This window comes from Podarcis melisellensis (assembly GCF_964234715.1).
Source record: "Podarcis melisellensis genome assembly, chromosome: 13".
Lineage (NCBI taxonomy): Eukaryota > Metazoa > Chordata > Lepidosauria > Squamata > Lacertidae > Podarcis > Podarcis melisellensis.
This window is the reverse complement of record NC_138545.1, coordinates 18,432,441-18,453,565: the sequence shown is the minus strand read 5'-3', so window position 1 is coordinate 18,453,565 and position 21,125 is coordinate 18,432,441. Positions and strand designations below refer to the sequence as shown.

The 21,125-nt window shown below is 45.7% G+C and overlaps 1 protein-coding gene across 8 annotated transcripts in view; it reads right to left on the bottom strand.

The window, feature by feature from the left end:
- The window catches only part of IL11 (interleukin 11), a 66,046-nt gene that overhangs the window by 3,810 nt on the left and 41,111 nt on the right, over positions 1–21,125 (bottom strand). For all 8 annotated transcript variants that reach the window (XM_081886172.1, XM_081886171.1, XM_081886174.1 and 5 more), the window contains one exon: positions 182–345. In XM_081886172.1, the coding sequence (XP_081742298.1) occupies positions 182–229 (48 nt within the window). In that variant the 5' untranslated portion in view covers positions 230–345. The remainder of the gene's footprint in view (positions 1–181; positions 346–21,125) is intronic.

Sequence of the window (21,125 nt, the reverse complement as noted above, 5' to 3'; positions counted from 1 at the left end):
CTCAGCGGCAGAACATCTGCTTTTTGTGTGGAAGGTCAATCTCTGGCATTTCCAGCTCACGGGAAATGCTGGTGGCAGATTTTTGGCGAGCCTTTCCCGGGCAGAGCAGACAGCGCTGGAGTTAAGTGGACCAATAGTCTGATGTGTTCTAATGCAGCTTCAAGCTGGCCGCTTGACTTACAAAGTGGTTGAAGAGGCTCTTGGTGTCGCTCAGCAGGTTCCTTGCCATATGGACAATGGAATCGAATTCGGCTCGGAAGTCTGTAGGTTTTGGACGGAAGCCCGGAGCTGCCCACAGGGCCTCACACAGACTCAGCAGCACCACTAAGACCTGACACAAGCATGCTGCAGAGAAAGGGAGAAAGCAACAAAGATCGTGGTTAGAAGGCCTGGCCTTTGGGGAAGAGAGGAAGATAGAACAATTGCAAGTGGAAAGAAGTTCAGTCAGGAACAGCCTTTCATCATCATCATCATCATATAGCTGCATTTTTGAAACTTACGCAATAAAAATAGAAATAATTCAGACAGCAGTAAAGTGCTTTGTGTGTTTACTTACGATGGGTTAAAAAACACTCTCCCCAGCTGCAGCCTGAGGTGGTACAGTCCAGTCTCCCACCTCAGGACTCTACCACCTCATCCTGTTGCATGTGTAGACCAGGTGTCCTATTATCTTAAAGTGGGAGATTAAGAGCCAAGGTGTCTGGGATCTATCAGCAAAGGAGAAGTCTGGTGGTTCAGGGAACAGGTGTGTGTTTGGAAATTGTTGGGTGGGTTTGCTGGAAGAATTTAGAACACTGTGTCCCCGAAATCTTGATTCTGTTAGCAAGTATGCCCTTCTCTCTTCTTTTCCTCAGAAGCCACTTTCAACTCCAAAGGTTATGGGTTCAAATCATGACCTACCCTGCCTGCTATCCAGCCTTGACCTCTTGCCCACTTCCTTAAAATATTCGTGGAGTTGAATATTGGACAGACGACTTTCTGGCTGTGGGATAAAATGTATTTTTGTACACATTCTTTCTTCTGTAATTCAACCACCCACTCCTTCTTCCCTTTTTTTCACTGGGCGAGAGAGAGGAAGCGTCAGGAAATATGTGCTGCTTAATACTTGAATAATATTTTCTTGCAATGCTTTCTTTTCCATTTTTTAAAACTGCTTTGTCTCCAGGGCTTTGGGTGGTCTGATCCCTGTGGCTAAGCGCACAGACAACCCTCCGTCCAAAAACCTTCCTGTTCTCAATTGTGTTCATTCATCCTCAGAACAAGCCCTGTGATGTAGTAGTACTAAATTAGTCCCATTTCACAGAGGTGTCTCTGTGTGGGCAATAAAGGTGATTCTAAGGGGCTTAGTACTGCAAAACTGTCATTGAGATATTGCAAATGGGAGCTCAGCAACAGGTTCCCCACCTGTGTGTTTTAGATGTTCCAAGTGGTCACATTCACAGTATTTAAAGCTTCTCCCCAAGAATCCTGGCAACTGTAGTTCACCCCTGAGGAAGGCTGTGTTAAATTGAAGGATTTGTTGCTACCCCAGCCTGCCTCATGGTAGGGCCGGCCTGACTTCTGACCACCCCCATTGCTAATTATCCACATGCAATGGTGGGCCTACATTTTGGGGGCCCTAAAACTGTTATGGGGCCCTCTTCTCAAACAGCAACAAGGTTTGGGTAACCACTGTAATCTTCTCCAATGGGGTTGTTCCATAACAGATCACCAAAACACACACACAAAACAAAACAAAACACCTCAGATTTTGCTTCAAATTGCTGTACTGCAACACTCTACCTTTACAACATCTCAAATTTTGGGACTGGTGAAATATAAACAACAAAAAATTAAACCATTTGAGTTGTGTGCCTCAAATTGATTCTCCTAGACCCCAAAATTTTAAGCAGTGTGGGCCAAATTTGCTTCTGGGATTAGTTTCATAGTAGATCATTAGTTTCATAGTAGATCTGCCCTCTGCCCACATGTGCAGATGCAGTTTCTGCAGGGCAGACGAAATAAAATAAAAACAAAAACAAAATGTGCAGTTTGGCCAATGTAGGTTTCATGCCTGCAGGGTGGGCATGGGTGGTGTGGGGCAGGGGAAGAGACAGGATGGTGCTGCAACTTTTCAGCGTTGTGTGTGTGGAAATGCCTTGGCTTGGCTGCAGAGGGAATTCGGAGGGGAACAAGGAATGGCCCAGAGGTGCCCCTGGAAGGCTCCTGGCAAGAGTTCTGAGCATACAGCTGGTTGGCAGGCAGGATGGGGAAGGAGGGGTTGGTTGGGTTAGGGAATTCCTGCCCTGCGACAGAGTCATCCCGGCGCCTTTGCCGTGAGGTAAGGAAAAAAGAAGCCGTCGGTATTCGGAAATAGTGATGCTGTTGCAGGAGGGAGGGGTAAAGGAGGGGGTGAGTCAAGGTGTTTTCATGGAAAAGCCATCCTGTGTTGTCTTAGAGAGCAAACTGCATATTTTCCCTTTGCCAGGAGCTGGGGAATCAAGTCTGGATTTCAAAGGGTTCCCCCTCGCCTCCCAGAACCGAAACCATCTACCAGTTTGCCAGTGCAACCAAGTAGGTCCATTTGTTGGGAGCGTGGCTATAAAATCATGGATCCTTCGCTGGGTTTTCACAGAAGCCGACTCTTTACGGAGACATGTAGGGTTGGTAGACAACTCCTTTATTTTATTTTTTTCTCCTGTTACTGGGCCCTATTCCCCCTACTACAGTGTTTCTAACAGAGCTAGATCTGCAGCAAGGATCAAGGGCAGACACTTATCCCTATGCTGCAAAAAGCTTCACCTGCTGATTGCTGTGTATCAAGCAGGTATGAAAAGAATATGATCAGGCCAAGTAGGCAGTTCCTGGTTAGTTGGCAGCCCTGGTTTCATGCCATTCTTCAGCAAAACCTTTGAATGTTGCTTCATTCTGGCAGGGGGTTTATGCCCAGCTTCACACCAGAAGCCTAAAATGCCATTGTTACAATACCAACATGGGCAGAACGGACATCTGATTTCAAAATAGCTATTTCATTCAGCCCCACATCCCATTAAAAGGATTCGAAGGGGGCTGAAAGCAAAGCTCCCGCCCTGCTTCATTGGGTATAAGCCCTACTGAACTTAATGGGGTTTACTTGTGAGTAGATGTGCACAGCTTGGCACTGCGAGGTGCCTTGACTGGAATTGCTCTGCAGTGCTCCTGTATTCATACTTGGTCAGTTCATCCCTTCAGTAATACAGAAAAAAACAGCCTACCCTCCTTTTTAACATGTTGGCAAGAATCCCACCATGTAACTTTCCCCATTGCGTTTGATTGGAGAGGTCATACCTGGCATAATTCCCCCTTCTGTTGACACAGGGCTGCAGGACCTCAGGCCTGGGGGCTTCTCTCTATGTGGCCTGTGAGCCTCTCCCCCAGCCCCATCTCCCCAGCCCTGCCTTGCAACCCACCCACCCCCTTTGCCTAACTGGGGCTGTCCTGAACTCCAATCATGTCTCTGGTCTGCCTGGATGGCAGACAGAAAGGGGGGATCTAGGGAGGAACCAGCCTGCTGAAAAAGGCACCCCACCCCGGGAGCTAACCCTTAAAGGTACCAGGGGCTATACAAGGTGGCCATTTTCCAAAGCCAACCTGGGCAAAGAGATAGGGCAGGTCAGAATTTAACCAGTGAAGCTCTTCCTAGCACACAAGGGCCCTGCCAGGGGAAAAGCTGGCAACCTCACACCTTTGCACGCAGAGCCCTATTTCTTCTGACACTGGGGAACAGGAGGCAAGCTCTCATTCAGCCAGCATTAGGGAAGGGTGTGGTTCCAGAAAGGCTTAAAGCACCTTTCTTTTTATAAATAAAACCCGGCTGCTGCCTGCCCGAATTCCCATCCATCCATTCAGCCTGTCTGCCCCTTAACAGCCTGCATTGTATGCCCTTCAATTTCAAGCTAGGCCAGTGGTAGGCAACCTAAGGCCCGTGGGCTGGATGCGGCCCAATCGCCTTCTCAATCCGGCCCACCGACGGTCCGGGAATCAGGATGTTTTTATATGAGTAGAATGTGTCCTTTTATTTAAAATGCATCTCTGGGTTATTTGTGGGGCATAGGAATTCGTTCATTCCCCCCCCCCAAAAAAAATATAGTCTGGCCCACCACATGGTCTGAGGGATGGTGGACCGGCCCACAGCTGAAAAAGGTTGCTGACCCCTGAGCTAAGCGGTAGAGCACAGTTTCTGCATGCACAAGAGCCCAGGCTTAATCCTGGGGCATCTCTACTTAAAAAGGCTTTCAGACAGCAGGGCTGAGGGGAAGACTTTCCTCCAACCGGAGATCTTCTGCCGCCCAGAATTAGACAACAAGTATTGGAAGGGGCCCAGTACCAAGTTCGGCTTTTGTCCCTCTAGGCCAGGATCGTCTCCTCTCACTGGTAGCAGCTTTTTCCGGGCAGAGTCTCAGGCAGAAAAAGACCTTCCACATTATTTGTTCCCTGCTGGGTTTTGTTAATAGGAGATGCCAGTGATTGAACCTGGAACCTTCTGCACACCAAGCAAGTGCTCTACCACTGAGCTATGGTTGGGCACTAGATGGCCTGGTGAACAAGTCAGGTGTGTATATGTCCATTTCCTCCTGCAAAGGCTTGCTTTCTTGGCCTCAATATATGGCCAACAGACTTTGCAGCCACAAAGATGCAGAAGGAAGAAGAAGAAGAAGAAACAGGCAAAATGGGAAGTAATTACATCGGGATCCATTAAAGATGGAATGAAAGCAACATAGATAGCATTGGTTGTTATCACAAGGGTAGAATCCTTGATTATATACTGAGGCCGGTTCACATAATTCAATTCCAGAGGTACTGAATGTGTCTGTGGGTCCACATGCAGCCTCCCTCCATGAAGGGAAGAATATATCTTGGACCAGAGGGGCCTTGGACTGATTGCCAACTGAGGCAGCTCCTCTTTCCTGATGTCACTGTGTTTTCCTATGTCATCATATTGACACCATGCGCTGTAATTGTTTTCCTTCATATTTTAGGGCTTTGCTAGCTCCTCGATTGGAGTATTTGGCTTTATTGCGATGAAAGGCGAGATAGAAAGAACTTGAAAACAAACAAGATACGGGAGAGAAAAGAGGCCATTGGGTAAACTCGCCCAAGGACCTGGTCAGGTTTCGTGTTTACTCTGCAAACTCAGAAGCCAGCGGCTGGAGAAGGCTCCGCTTCTCCCACCACCCACCGCCTCGTAAAGCACCGAGACTGGAACTCTGTTAAACAGCCTTTCCTCAACCGACTCGGCCATTAAAACCACTGACCCTTGAACCCGCTCCAGCTCCTCTTGTTGCGATTGAGCGAAGCCGAAAGATCAATGAAGGTGACACACGGTGCTAAACCCACTGGCTGATACATTTCTGGGCCCGCCACGGAGACTCATGCATAAATATTGCGGTAGATGTCTCTGATGATCAATAGGCAGGAGGGCACATGCAAGGAGGGGGAGGGGGGAAACGATGGCAGAGACAGAGAGATGAAGTTATAGAGCAGGTTGAGGGGACCGATATGTGCGTAAAAATAAGATGCCATGCAAGGGTTAGACAGCTGGGCAAGTTGCACATAGGCTGGAATGGGTTGATGGACAGATCAACAGATCTGTTTTGCATGGCACATGGTGGCAAAGGCAGCAAACCACCCCTCCTGGGAGTGCATGGTTGAAAAGACGTTTCTGTTGCCTGCAATGTTTTTGCTTTTGTAGCTGAGCCCCTAAAACATGTTACTGGTTCAGGTTAAAAATGTAAGACTGGCGACACTCGAACAGGCACTTGGATAAAGGAAAGGATGGGCAGTTGCGAGTTTTATTTCTCAGCTGCCTTTTGGCCAAAGAGAGCCCTGGTGCTAATCTACCTGGGAGATTTTCCCATTAAGTGCCACACTGGAAGTTCTGAACAAGTTCCCAGGAAAACAAGATATAAAGTGGACATTGGACAGTCCTTGTGCTTCACGGAGCTATGGTTCCCAGAACCATTAACACACTACAGTTCCCATGATTCTTTTTTGGGGGGGGGGGGGAGAGAGTCATGTGCTTTAAATGCATGGTGTGCAAGCAGCTTTAGATTTTGCTGGAAATTCTGCCTTGAAATTCTTCCCAGCCAGAACAGAGACAAGGATTGAGCTGCAGCAGACTGAACAAGCCGGCGTCACGTGGCGCACCATGTAGTCCCCCAGGTGGCGGTTGGTTTCACAGCTCTGGGATTTACAGCCCTAGCTTGGCAGGATGAAGCCTCGTAAACTGGCTCAAAGGAGTGAAGGGGAGGCGTGAGAGGTGTAGCTAGTTAGGAGAGCTATACTGGCGGTTGCAGCAGCAGCAGCAGGCGACCCAACACAAACACACCCCACGCACACAACTGTGTGTGCAGTTGCTCACACCTCACCTCAAGGGATGCTCAAGTGGCTGCATGCACAAGTGTGCACCAGATGCATAGACACAGCCATGCATTTTGGGTATATGTGCAAACACAAACACACAAGAGCAGGAAAACCCATTAGCCAAAAATAAAGACAGGGATGCTTCCAGACGGGAGCTTATTGTAGAATTGGTGTCGCTCATGCACTCACATTTTGGGCAGCATCCACCTGACATCCTTAGCATCAAAATAAAAATCTAGCACATTTCTTTTTTCTTTTTGCATTTAATTTGGATTTCTCCATATTGTGGAAAATCTGATAAACAAAAACAACCCATTATAAATGTGCATTTGCTGCTGCCATTGAAGCTCATTGGTGCATTTTTGGCAGGGTGGTTGGTTTGTCACGTGTGGTGGTATTTCAGTGGACGGGCCTCTAATGCCACACCCCCTACGACTTCTGTTTGCTCCTCACCTGAGCACAACCTAGCAATTTTGTTTGCTGCAGCCCAAACACTACCAGTGTACCTATTTGCACCAACCGCCTTTTGCAGAATCTTAACAACACTGTTAAAAAGCATCTTAAAAAGCAGAGACATCACCATGATGCATGGAAGTGAGAGCTGGACCATAAAGAAGGCTGATCGCCAAAGAATTCATGCTTTTGAGGAGACTCTTGAGAGTCCCATGGACTGCAAGAAGATCAAACGTATCCATTCTGAAGGAAATCAGCCCTGAGTGCTCACTGGAAGGACAGATCCTGAAGCTGAGGCTCCAATACTTTGGCCACCTCATGAGAAGAGAAGACTCCCTGGAAATGACCCTGATGTTGGGAAAGATGGAGGGCACAAGGAGAAGGGGAAGACAGAGGACGAGATGGTTGGACAGTGTTCTCAAAGCTACCAGCATGACTTTGACCAAATTGCGGGAGGCAGTGGAAGACAGGAGTGCCTGGCGTGCTCTGGTCCAGGGTGTCACGAAGAGTCGGACACAACTAAACAACAAAACAACAACACTGTAAAGGTGAGCTATTCTCTCAAGATCTCCACATAGGGCATGGGAGACTGAAACTACAGTACTGTACACAGATGGGCTTCTTCTTCCTCTTCTTCTTTAAGTTTTAATACAGATATCTTGCGCAAGGCCACTTCATCACTCTTGTGCAAGTCTTAGTCAGGTAAATTTCACTCTTGCACAAGCTCAGTGTTAAAAAAACCAAACCAAACCAGAAATGAATACAGTATTGTGTACCTCCTGCCTCAAAGCACAAGCCTCTATTTTGTCAATTGAGAAACATGATAACTAAGGGTGGTAACATTTGTTCTTGATCACTTCCTAGGAAAATTTTGCTGTAGAAAGGCTTGCATGCCCAGGACAGAAGAAGGCAGCAAGAGGGGAAAGTAGTGGAGGGGAGAAGTGGTAGAGGGGCAGGACAAGAAACAACTCCAAGCACCTTTGGTAAAGAGCCATCTACTGGTGTGGATGGCAAACAGCAGAAAAGCAACGAGTATTCATGACTGATGATGTACACCTTACTGGTCTAAAATGCAGCCAGATCGTTCCTTTCCTCAATTTTGACTGAAGTTGGTTTGGAGGGGAAATGCATCAAAACACGGCATTTAATGAGATATGACAGGACAGATACGGATTTTGGCTAACATCATGTGTACACCACTTCTCAAATCAGCAGTGGGAGTGCACTGAATGCAGAGTATACAAGAGTGTCTTTGCAACCACACATTTAAAGCACATTATTGCCCCCCAAGAATCCTGGGAACTGTAGTTCACTCATCACAGAGCTAAAATTCCCAGCTCCCTAAATGAACTACAGCTCCCAGGATTCTTTGGAGAAGTCATGTGCTTTCAAGGTATGGCATGTACAGTGGGCTAAAATATGGGAGTGTGGGGAGGCTAGCATGCCAAACACTGACACACAAAAACAGATCTGAGCAACCTGCTTGTGATATAAGACACCCCCTCCCCCCAAAAAAATTAAAGCTAGAAGCACCCATATGGGGCATAGAGAAACATGGGTCTAAGATCTTACACACAGACAAACAGCTATACAATAACAGCAGCTATACAACAACAATAAACAAAGACATCCAAGTGTCACTAAGAAGCTACACACAGCTGCCTACCTGTAGCTCAGCTGCCACAATGCTGAGGTACACACAACTCGACTAAACCAGAACATGGAGAAATGGCGACATTGCTCACAAGCAGTTATGCCCACTCATGTTTTGCACACCCAAAATTTCAAAGTTAAACTACATATGGGTATCAGATATGTAAACGCACGGCCACAGAGACATGCAGTCCGTAGCATCAGGAGTTAAGCTCCTCATTCTCCCCCGTGCAGAGGGCTGCTATTAACACAATTCAGGTAGGTCAACTCAGCTCAAAGGCACTTTAAAGTCTGCAACTGTTTGCCAAAAACACACACAAAAAGGGCAGGTCCTAAAACTATCTGGCAGAAAGAGAGGAAGCCAGGCAGAGATAGAGTGATATCTTTTATTGGACTGGCTCTCATTGCTATAAGATGCACTTGGGCTTTTGATCATTTCATGGAATTGAATGTACAGGTTCTGGCAATTTCATAATCTGACCCAAATGCAGAAGGCTTTTGGGTAACATGTTAAATTTGTGGATTTTGCTCACAGGACAGATACTTGAGCCGTGTACACATCCCCATTCACTCTGCATCCAGGGAGCTCCCACTGCTGGTTTGTGATGCTTTGTATACACGACATCACCCACAGTCCACTTTTATCCTGTACTTTATTGAGACTACTGTCCCCTCGTCCAATTTGAAAATGTAAACCTGCATTCATTTTACTGGCTTAAAGCACACCTAGGTTGCTCTTTCTCTCAATCTGGGCGCCTTTTAAAGGCAAAAATGCATCCAAAATGCAGTACAACGTCATAAGAAATGACAGGATAGAGATGGATTGTGGCTGACATGGTGTGCACACCACTTCTCAGACCTGCGGTGAAAGCGCACTGGGTGTAGGGTAAATGGGAGTGTGGACGTAAACTACAAAGCTATATGGAGACATTTGCACCTGTTCTCCGTCCACTAGTGTGGACAGACAGTGACTTGGAAACATACCTAAGCATACCGATTTGTACGACCACATGCAAATATGATCTGAAACTCAGCGGGGAAGAAATGGCCTTGTTGCATTTTAAGCTGACAGTGGGTAAACAGCCAGGGTGAGATGGATGTTTCAGGGTACAGATCATAGCATCACACAGGAAGGGACCTCGGTGGTCATCTAGTCAACCCCCCTTCCTACTCATGTAGCATTCATCAAAAGGCAGGAGATTTTGTACAGATTTTCTTCCCCCCCTTTTTTTGAACTTTTAAAAAGAAATCTGCCCACAGGATGGCAATACAGCGGTACCTCAGGTTACATACGCTTCAGGTTACATACACTTCAGGTTACAGACTCCGCTAACCCAGAAATATTACCTCAGCGGGAGACCCCATGAGCTAAAGTGGTGCTTCAGGTTAAGAACAGTTTCAGGTTAAGAACGGACCTCCGGAATGAATTAAGTTTTTAACCCGAGGTACCACTGTACTGCATGTGCATCTTGGACACATGTGACTGCCCTCTCGCAATCGCTCTAGGAAGCTTATGCATGTGGTGAACATGCCCAGAACCATCTAGGAGGAACTCTGCTCCCCACTGGTGCTGGAAGGAGAGGACAATGTGTGCATTTGAAATGCAACCTGACTTCTACTAAGTCAGACCACTGGCCCATCTGGCTCCATGGATGGCTCCTCTAGCTGCACGCCAGGGACGGGGAACCTGTGGCTTCTGCTCCAAATCTTGTTGGGACTCCAACTCCCATCAACCCCACACAGCATGGGCAATGGCCAGGAACAATGGGAATTGCAGTCCAGCCACATCTGGAGCACAAGAAGTCCTGGCTTACCTTAACTGGCAATTTCAGAGAGGGATTTTTATCCCAGCCATTGAACCTGGAGAAGCCAGGGATTGAACCTGGAACCTCCTGAATGCAAAATGTGTCCAGTCCAGGCCGACGGGGTGGGGGCAGAGGTGAAGAAGAGAGGCCCAGAAAAGAACCATTAAAGTCATCTCCGAGCAGACAACTGAATTTATGAAAAAGCACTCCAAGGAATTTGGAGTCTCTTGTTCTCTTATCACACATATTTCTAGGGCTGGTCTACACATGCAGCACAGCCAGGCAAGGCTGAGGTGGTGGTAGAATGCTGAGGTGGCAGAATGGACCTGACCACTTCAGGCTGCAGGCAGGAAGTCACATTTCCAAATACTCCCATGTGAGGGGGTGGGGTGGGGAGAAACGCCACCCTCGTAAGCAGGAAACAAGGTACATCAGGGAGATGCCTGAGCCAGAACGTTTATCTTCCGTGCATAGGGTTTTGGGTTCCCCCTCCCTCTCCCCCAAACATTTGCAGTGATTTTTCATATGGAGGAGCAGTTAAAAATGGCACTCTGCTGCCATGTGTAGACCAGGACAGGAATACAACACTGGGCAGGGTGGGGTGTGGGGGTGTGGGGGTGGGTAGAGAATCAAGCAAATCAGACTAAGGCAGATTACAGTAAGTGGGTTTGGGTGTGTTAGCCCATGGGTAGGATACAGGTGGCGCTGTGGGTTAAACCACAGAACCTAGGACTTGCCGATCAGAAGGTCGGCGGTTCGAAACCCTGTGACGGGGTGAGCTCCCGTTGCTCGGTCCCTGCTCCTGCCAACCTAGCAGTTCAAAAGCACGTCAAAGTGCAAGTAGATAAACAGGAACCACTCCGGCAGGAAGGTAAACGGCGTTTCCGTGCGCTGCTCTGGTTCGCCAGAAGTGGCTTAGTCATGCTGGCCACATGACCCGGAAGCTGTACGCCGGCTCCCTTGGCCAATAAAGCGAGATGAGCGCCGCAACCCCAGAGTCGGTCACGACAGGACCTAATGGTCAGGGGTCCCTTTACCTTTACCTAGGCAAACTAAGGCCTGGGGGCCAGATCCGGCCCAATCGCCTTCTAAATCCAGCCCGCGGACCATCAGCATGTTTTTACATGAGTAGAATGTGTCCTTTTATTTAAAATGCATCTCTGGGTTATTTGTGGGGCATAGGAATTCGTTCATTTTTTTCTTTCAAAATATAGACTGGCTCCCCACAAGGTCTGAGGGGCAGTGGACCGACCCCCTGCTGAAAAAGGATGCCCTAACTAGATAGCCTAGAGAGGCTACATGGTCCACTGTGTGAACACTTCCTAGCCACCCAGAATGAGAAACTGCTTTCACATTTTTCCTAGATCTACTCTTAACAGTTTCCTTTTTATTCTGGACCTGATGGGGATCCTGCCCCATGCCCACCCACTCTTTGGGTAGCCTGTTTCAGGGCCACTTTGGTGTCTCAGGCAGAAAATCCAAATCTCTCTCTCTCTCTCTCTCCCTCTCTCTCTCTCTCTCTCACACACACACAGTCATCTCACAAACCAATGATAAAACACAAATCCATATATTATATTATGACCAAGAACACTGTTAAATTCACTTTGTTGCGTTGACCCCCATACTCAGTTTTATATCCTGCAAACCTGTTGCCTGAGGCAACCACCTCATCCCACGGCCATTTAATTACTTCATTTTCATCCCTGCTATTAAATTTAAAAAGTATCGTCTTGTTTCTCATCTTAGTCTGCTTGGCTATGGCTGTTCTTCATTTGCCTCACTCTGCAAAATTTGATGTCTGCTGACACTGTCTCCCCATAAAGTAAGGTTTGCCCTTCATCTTGAAATATTGCTTAATGTTTATAGAGCACTTGTAATGCACAAATCGCTTAACGGTCCTGAGCTCATTCGTTGGTAAACAACCTTCTGAGGCAGCCATCATCTTACCTACCTCCCAGGGTTGTTGTGAGGCTAAATGAGATAAGGATTGTAAAAACACTGTGCCCACTAAAAATGTCCATAAATGTTCAATAACAATGGCTAGATGCAGACAGCTGGTGCCAGAAAATAAATAAACAAATAAACGACTTAAGTGTGACTTAAATAAAAAATAAAAAATCAGGATTGGATGTTTTTCTGTCTGCATGGCAGGAATGAGGAACCTGCGGCCCTCCAGGTGTTGTTGGACTCAAAACTCCCACCACCTCAGCCAAAATGGGCTTAAGACTGTAGGAAGGTAGATCTAAGGTTTATTATTAGGAAACACTGGGTCACAGGTGATCAAGTATAAAATACGTATACCACCACACATGCATCTACTATATGTATTTTGGAAAGTTGATTGTTCTCTGTGCATTCAGACACCTCCTAAAATATTGTAACTAAAGTTTATACGAGGGTTCCTGAGATCAAGGGGTAGGATACAACTGTGTACATTTAGATGCAATCAGATGCCATTTTGAATCAAAATGGTGCATCGAAACTGCAGTGGGGTGTCCTACTAGTCCTAGGAAATGCTGGGTTCAAGGTTGTTAGTGCTGTGTTTTCTAAAGGACATGGGGAAAGAATAGGGAGAAACCCTAGGGTGGGTGTGTGGAAATCAAGGGTTGTCATTTGCACATATCTTTTTGAACATCCATGCTTTTCTATGAGCACAAATCATCATGCATGCAAAATGAAAAGGAATTCTGGGGAGGTCAAAATAAAAGAGGGTTTGGGCTAGTCTGATTATTTCTGCCCAAGAGGACAGAAGTAGCTGAACTCTCTTCTGAGGACTATTTGCCACTTTCTCTTTCAAACTGCTTAGTAACCTACAGCAAGCTCTGTGTTCTTCACCCATTGGTTGCAAGATGTTGGACTACAACTCCCATCTATGTCAGCCAATGGCCATGGATGATGGGAGCTGTAGTCTGACAACATCTGGAGACCCAAGAGTGAAGAATGCTGATGATCACTGAGCAATAGTTTGACTGAAGCAACACTGGTTGAGAACAAGCATGGTAATATGGGCACATCCAACATTTAATTCCAATAAAAATAATGTGCCAATAGCAGAGCCACTTTTTGAAATAGCAGGGTACATTTGTAACTTTTCAAAACAGCGCTGGTACTGGGAAGAGGCAACTAGCGTTCTCATACAATTATGGGCAACTGTTAACTGCAACTGGTTGCAGGGCAAGAATGTCCATTCAGCTGCAATGTCCAAACCCATTTACCAGGAAGTAAGCCCCACTGAAGGCAGTGAGATTTATTTCCAAGTAAACATATGTAGGATTATGCCGCTGCAAGTCCAGCATTTTCAACATTCCAGTGTTACCAGGAATGCCGTTTACCAGGAATGAAGACTGAAGGGTGCTCGGGTCTGCACAACCAATGTGCAAAAACAGTGTCATTTTCAGAACAATGAAGCACTGTTATGAGATTCGATCTCATGTCAGTCCTGCTCAAAGTTGACATCAATGGAGAAGACAAACTTAGGCACATAAATTAATGAGTCTTAATTGAACACAGCCCATAGATATGGGTGTAAGTTGTGCTTGGGGGTTCTCTGCAAGAAAAGGTGGTTGGAAGCAGTCCACCTAGCCTAGTTTGCTCTCATTGGCTGTGGAACCACAGCTCTCATTGGCTGTGGTTCCCCAAGGTCTCAGGCAGAGAGGTTTTTCATGCCATCTGTTGCCTGAGGTCCTTTGAACTGGAGGTCCGAGGGGCTGGGGCATTCTGCCTGCACTAAGCCATGCCTCCTGGACCACTAAGCTATGCTTCCTGTCTACCTACAGCCAAACAGATTGCTTTGAATGAAATAGAATTTCATCGCAACAGTTGGGGTTCCTGGCTGGTTCACACATGCACATCCACCATTTGATGACCTGTACCATGCTAATGGTCAGGGGTCCCTTTACCTTTACCATGGCTCAAACAGCCACAACAGGGGATGCTCGTTTGCCCAGCACAGTGTTTTTCCATGGAGTCTGTTCACACAATTCAGCTGCATGTCACTCCGGGTTGAACAAACAAGTGATGACATATTGAGCAATGCATTTAGGTCATAGCTGTCAACGTTTCCCCTTTTTTAAGGGAAATTCCCTTATTCTGAATAGGATTCCTCGCAAGAAAAGGGAAAAGTTGACAGCTATGATTTAGGTGCATGTATGTATGAATGAGTCAGCTTTTTTTCCAGGTTAACGGGGAAAGCACTTATGCCTTTCTTCAAGAGGAAGATGATGGATGACTCCTTGTGTGTATAAAAGGAACATCACAGATCACAGTCATATAGCAGCAAATAGAACTTTCATGCCACCTGAACCAATGCTTTTCAATGGAGGCAATTCAGCCACCAAGTATATAGTAATCAAGCAAAATAAATGCATGTGAGAACGAGTCAGTGCGCTTAGGATTGGGGAGTTACAGTGTTTATCCCAAGCAGATGTTTATAACAGTCCAGAAAAGAAATCTGAAAAGCCCTATAGCTGGAAACAACTTTATATGCCTAAACAATAAACCCTGCCAGGGTCTTGGGAAGGTCAAAGGAGGAGGAAACCAAGGCAGTGAGGAACAACCAGGAAAATTAGGTTCCGAGGAGAGGTGCCCCTACCAATCAGGGTCAAAGAGGAAAGAGACAATTCCAAAATCCAGTCAGGCAATACCGTTATTTGATTTAAGACCAAACAAAATGTCACAAAATGAATTGGTCCTAATAAAGGTATTGACCAACCATGGGATTGTTATTTTCCTTATGGACCAATGCAGCTGCTTTTGTCTTTTTTTGGAAGACTATTTTATTCCCTAGCACCACATCCTCATTTCTAGTTTAGGGAAGTGGCTAAAGGATGAGCAAGTTTTAGTTGCCAGCTCAAATCCTACCATACGCATGAACTTACTAGGTGGTTTTTGGAAAAAGTGGTGTACTGGTCTACCTTACCAGATTGTTGGACAAATTACGGGGGGTGGGAATCGACATGAAGCAGTTTAAAGCACTCAAAAAGGATATCATCATCATCATCATGGTATAATAATACATTCATACCATCTAAGATAAAAGCCTCTGCATTCTGCCTCTGCTCAGGAGCAGTTCCTGCCATTTCAGCAATATCTGACCTGGCCAGATCTCATGGCAAGTCCCAGTGTCAACACAACAAGTATCTGACAGCATTGGCACAAGCACTTATCCTTAAATCTAGCTGATCCACCTAGGAAGCCGATTCAGATATTTTTGCAGTTGCATGGATCACTAATTCAGGGAAGTAGGGCGGAATTAAGAACAAAACAGCACATTCGGCAGCAATTATGCCAGCTTGTCTATGTCTAAATCAGACCTGGTTTTCTTCACAAGACGGGGGGGGGGGGGTCCAACTGGACCACTGCTTTGCTGGTGGTGGGGGGCGTGTGTCAGTTCACTTCATGCAGGAAATGCACAGTGCTGTGATGAAGTTCTTTGCAGGCTGTTGCTTTTTTTACAGTGTTCAAATTCACACTTCCTTGCTGCAGCACTCAAAAGAATAAGGTTAGAAGCCCTGCTGGAGGACACCAAAGGCCCGTCCAATCAGCATTCTGTTCTTAGAGTGGCCAACCAGTGGCTTATGGGAATCCATAGGCAGGGTATAACAGCAATAGTATGCATTCCCTCACTTGTGATCCTCAGCAATTGGCACTCGGAAGCATCCTGCCTCTGATACTGGAGAGGATGCAACGCCCTCATGGGCTGCAGTCAGCAAAATCCTTATCCTCCATCCATTTGTCTAAACCCAGCCCTGCTTTAAAGTCAACCAAGCTGCTGGCCATCGCCACATCCTGTGAGAGCCAATTTCATAGTTTAACCATGTGCTGCTGTGTATGAAAAACTACTTCCCTTTGTCTGTCCCGAATCATCAAGCTTAATGGATGTGGCATGTGAAAATAGGTCCTGGCCCCATATTTGAATGAAGGGCCAGCAAAGGAAGTGCTGCTGCTGCAGCTGCTGCTGTGAACTAGGCAGTTAGCTCAGTGGTTAGAGCATCACAGGGGGTTGGACTAGATGATCCTTGGGATCCCTTTCAACTCTATGATTCTCTGATGCTAAGCAGCTGGCTCAGTTAATGCACGGGGTGGGGGGAGACAGATGTCATCTGAGAGAAGGGGGTAAAAATGCATGGGGAAAATCTGTTAGCGGGGAGAGGAGTTGATAGAGGTAGAAGAGGTAGATTAAGGAGTAGAAGGACCTTATCCTCACCATCTTACCCTACTTCCAATATATAGGATTATTCACATTTTGTCTTTACAATAGGTGAGGCTAAGTTAACCTGGCACATGACTGGACAAAGCTTTAGGATTAATGAGGGTTTTGAACCTGGTTCTCTCACCAGTCCAAATCATCCTGCTAGAGCCCATTGGTCTGAGAGGCTGCTCAGCCATACAAAAAACGTGGTTTATAATGAGCCACGTTTGTGATGCGGGAGACTGCATAGACACCACACACTGGAAGCACACACCTACACACCAAAAGGAATCCTGGGAACTTCGTCCATCTCCTGCAAAACTACATTTCCCAGCACCCTTAACATATTACCTGTTGGTTCCCTCCTTTTGCCTTTTTGGTCTTTTGTTTCTCTGTTCTCTCTTGCGCTTGCACCTTGGTCTTAAAAGCCCTTTCCTTGGAAATCACTTTGTTTTTTCCAGGTTAAATGTTTTATTAGGACTGCAATCCTAGGCATGCTCACCTTGGACTTAGTTCTGATAAAACGTCCATGGAACTGGACTGCAACACTGTGATGCTGACTATGTATTTTGGGTGGGTGGGAGAGAGAGGGGAGAGAGAGGGGAGAGAGAGGGGAGAGAGAGGGGAGAGAGAGGGGAGAGAGAGGGGAGAGAGAGGGGAGAGAAAGGGAAAGAAAGAAAGAAAGAAAGAAAGAAAGAAAGAAAGAAAGAAAGAAAGAAAGAAAGAAAGAAAGAGGACGAGTCTACCCAAGAAGTACCCATCTACCCAAGAAGCACCCATCTACCCATCTACCCAAGAAGTAACAGACCTACTCAAAAGAAAAGAGTACACAGTAGCTCCAACAGTAGAGCATGAGACTTGTGCTCTCAGGTTCAAAGGTTCGAGCCCCACAAAGATTCCTGCATTGCAGGGGGTTAGACTAGATGACACTTGAGGTCCCTCCTACAATATGATTCTCTAATAAGTGAGATCTGTGCATAAAGACAAATGGACACACAGTTCAGCCAACATTAAGATGAATCAGCGAGAGTGCTGAATTCTCCCCCCTTGGCTATCAAGGCTAGTCCTACTCAGAGTAAACACATTAAAATCAATGGATAACTTGGGTTCAGTAGTTTCAGTTCTAAGTATTGGAGCACAACCCACTGACTTTGCCTAGATTGCCTCCAGGATGTTTTAAGGCTACAAAAGGCTAAGCAGAAGAGCATGTGGACGGAGGCTGAAGAAAGTGGCTGATCTTCCCAGCAGGGAAGATACACAGCTTCGTGGGATACACAAGCATGTAGATCTGCAAGCCACAGATTGATTCGTACTTAGCTAGCTAGACTTAGAATTGTATGCCTCTTCCCCCAAACCTCCCAACCCCACAAAGAGATATTTGTACATCCTAAGGAACAAGGACTCAGAAAGTTCTGGCTATAAGCAAAGGTTAAGGGAAACATCTGCGTATCTAAGACGAAAATCGACCGCCCCACAAAATGCAATAACCTTGAATTTATGAGATCATAAATCATGTGAAGTGAACGAGGAACATACATTATCTGTCAATATGTACATTTCAAGATAGATGGTGCTGTTAAGGCAGATGTCTTCAACAGCTCAGCGGGAAATTGTTTTAAACAGCATAATATACATATTATATATTTAATTTGTCGTGCGGGAGGGAGAGAGAGAGAGAGAGAGAGAGAGAGGGAGAGAGAGAGAGAGAGAGAGAGAGAGAGAGAAACTTACTTTTCATGTTTTGGAGACGATGTGAGGGTTTCTTTTCCCTGAGTTAAAATTCCCTCTTCTTGGAAAGGAAAAAAAAAAGTCCTCCTTTGGTTTTTAGTTTGGTGTTATTCTTGTAAGGTTTAATTTGGAAGTTGCTTGTTTTGTGGGATTTTTCCTTTAAAAAAAAAAGAGTTTTCTTTGGGTTGCAAATTTCTTCCACACCACACCTGTTCTCTGCCTTTTGCAGGAGGTTCGGTCCTTTGAGGTAGATGAGTTCACACGTACACACACAAAAAAGGTGCAAGATGGCAAGAGCCTCTCCAACAGATAAATAAATAAATAGATAAATAAATAAATAATAACAAAACCAGGCACAACTAATATATATATGTATATATATATATATATATTAAATGTATGATCTCCCAGATTGCCCCTTGTTCAGTTTTTTCTTTTTAAAAAAATCTTTTTTTTAAAAAAAAAGGGTAAAAGGAGAACAGAAAATTAATTTTGTAAAAAGTTGCCCAGACCAGCTTTTAACTGTTCAGTATTTGTATATGTGCATGTGTGTGTTTTACATCACTTACAAATTGGTCTTTATATACACCCCGGCTCTTGTCTAGGCGCGTGTTTTTTTTTTTTCTCAAATGGTGACACATCTTGACTCACACACTTTTCCATTCAAAAAAAAAAAAAAAAATCCAAGAAAGGGAGAAAGAAGAGAAAAAAAAACCCCATAGGGCACAGGAAAAACTCTCTGAGTTAACCTTGCGTTTTGAAGTGGGCGGCCCAGGATGACACATATTCTCTGCAATGCTGTGTACTGTCCCTTTAAGAGGGATTTTTAAGGTGTGTGTGTGTGTGTGTGTGTGAGAGAGAGAGAGAGAGAGAGAGAGAGAGAGAGAGAGAGAGAGAGAGACTGGATGGGGGGGGTGCGAGTTGGGTGTTTGATGAGGTCATGCTCCAATCCCCCCCCCTCCAAAACTCCACAGGTTCTACACTGTCTCTCACTTTTTTATTTTTTAAAAAGAGAAGCCCCTTACCCACCAAAAAAACTCACAGCGCTCAGTAACTTTAACTGAGAGGGAAAGACAGATAAGGAAAGTAGAGAGGGCAAAAGCTGGAGATCAAGAAAGGAAAGGATGCAAAGAGTAAACTCATTGAGGACCCCTCACAACCATTTGCATGCAGACACTCCCGGGCTTGAGAGATTTATCAACAGAAGGACCAAGCCCAATCAGAGGTGTCTTCTTCGTACTACCAAACCCAAGAGAGCAAAAATTGTGAGCTCTTTTGGAGGTCTGACGCTGGAGATCTGTTCAGAACTAAGGGGAAGGAGGGGTTGAACCCAGACCCACATAGATCTGAAAGCGTAACACACAGTCATGTTGCCCCAGGTCACCACAAAGGTGTATTCATTGGAAGTAGTAATAACCATTTGCTGCTGTTTCTCCCCACTGTCTGGCTGTCTGTCAAAGATGGGCTGCTTCTGAACATGGAGGCTTGATCTCTGCCTAATTGACACTGACCAAGGATCTTCTCTATAAATATGCTAGCCCCTTTCAAAGTTTCCCACCCCAGCTGCAATGGCAACATCTGGTAGCAGTGAGTTCCATAGGTTATCAGAGACTTCCATGCATTGCACAAAGAAACTCCTCATCTGCCAGCCAATTCGCTTCATGTTATGACTAAATTTCTAGTGTTTTGACAGGAAGGGCAAGATCCAGAAAAAGTGAAGCATGTTTACTTGGAAGGAACTCCCACTTGACATTACATTCTTCTGTGGATTTCAATGGGGAATGCTAACTAGATGCTTAAATCTTTCCTCCTAAACTCAATGGGACTTTAAACATTGTCTAGATTGTACTCACGAGTAAATGCTAAAAAAAGAAGAAAAAAAGAGAAGAAACTGCATATTGAATAAGGACAAGCCATAATTTCTATAGCACCATTACAATACTTTTTGTTGATCGCTCCCTTTTTAAAGTTTACCTTAAAGTCTTACCTTTGAGTTGAATTTCACAGAACCCTTTGGTCTTTCTGCATGACACAAACTCCTCTTTTACTCAAGAGTATTATAAATACATAATTTATCAACTTCGTCTTTCCAGAGAGTCATTGTGGATGGACAGAAATACATATTTATGAAAGCAGCATAGACAGAAAATGAAATTGAGACAATTTCAGAGAAGAGACCAAAGAAGATTCTCAGATACAACACATGTATTCCTTTATTACGCTTTTAAAATCCCTTAGAGAGCCCACCATAGCATACACGGTCCCATCCTTTTATTACAACAAGCCTGTAAGGTAGGTTATGCCCTAGTAAATTTCATGATAAGGCCAGGAGTCCGAACCTGTGTCCCCCAAGTCTAAATCAAACCACTACCACTTCTTCCAAAGTAAATTCAAATGCAAACAGGTGGTGGCAATATTAATGGTATGATAGGCTACATCATAAAAAGGGACGCGGGTGGCGCTGTGGGTTAAACCACAGAGCCTAGGACTTGCTGATCAGAAGGTCGCAGTTCGAATCCCTGCGACGGGGTGAGCTCCCATTGCTCGGTCCCTGTTCCTGCCAACCTAGCAGTTCGAAAGCATGTCAAAGTGCAAGTAGATAAATAGGTACCATTCCAGCGGGAAGGTAAACAGCGTTTCCGTGTGCTGCTCTGGTTTGCCAGAAGCGGCTTAGTCATGTGCTGGCCACATGACCCGGAAGCTGCACGCCGGCTCCCTCGGCCAATAAAGCGAGATGAGCGCCGCAACCCCAGAGTCGGCCACGACTGGACCTAATGGTCAGGGGTCCCTTTACCTTTACTAGGCTACATCATACTATTACATCATACTATCACCATACAACCAAGCTGAGGCTCCTGAGAATATAAAATGTTCTGCCCACAGGAGCAAAGGAGACCCTTGCGCTTGGTCAC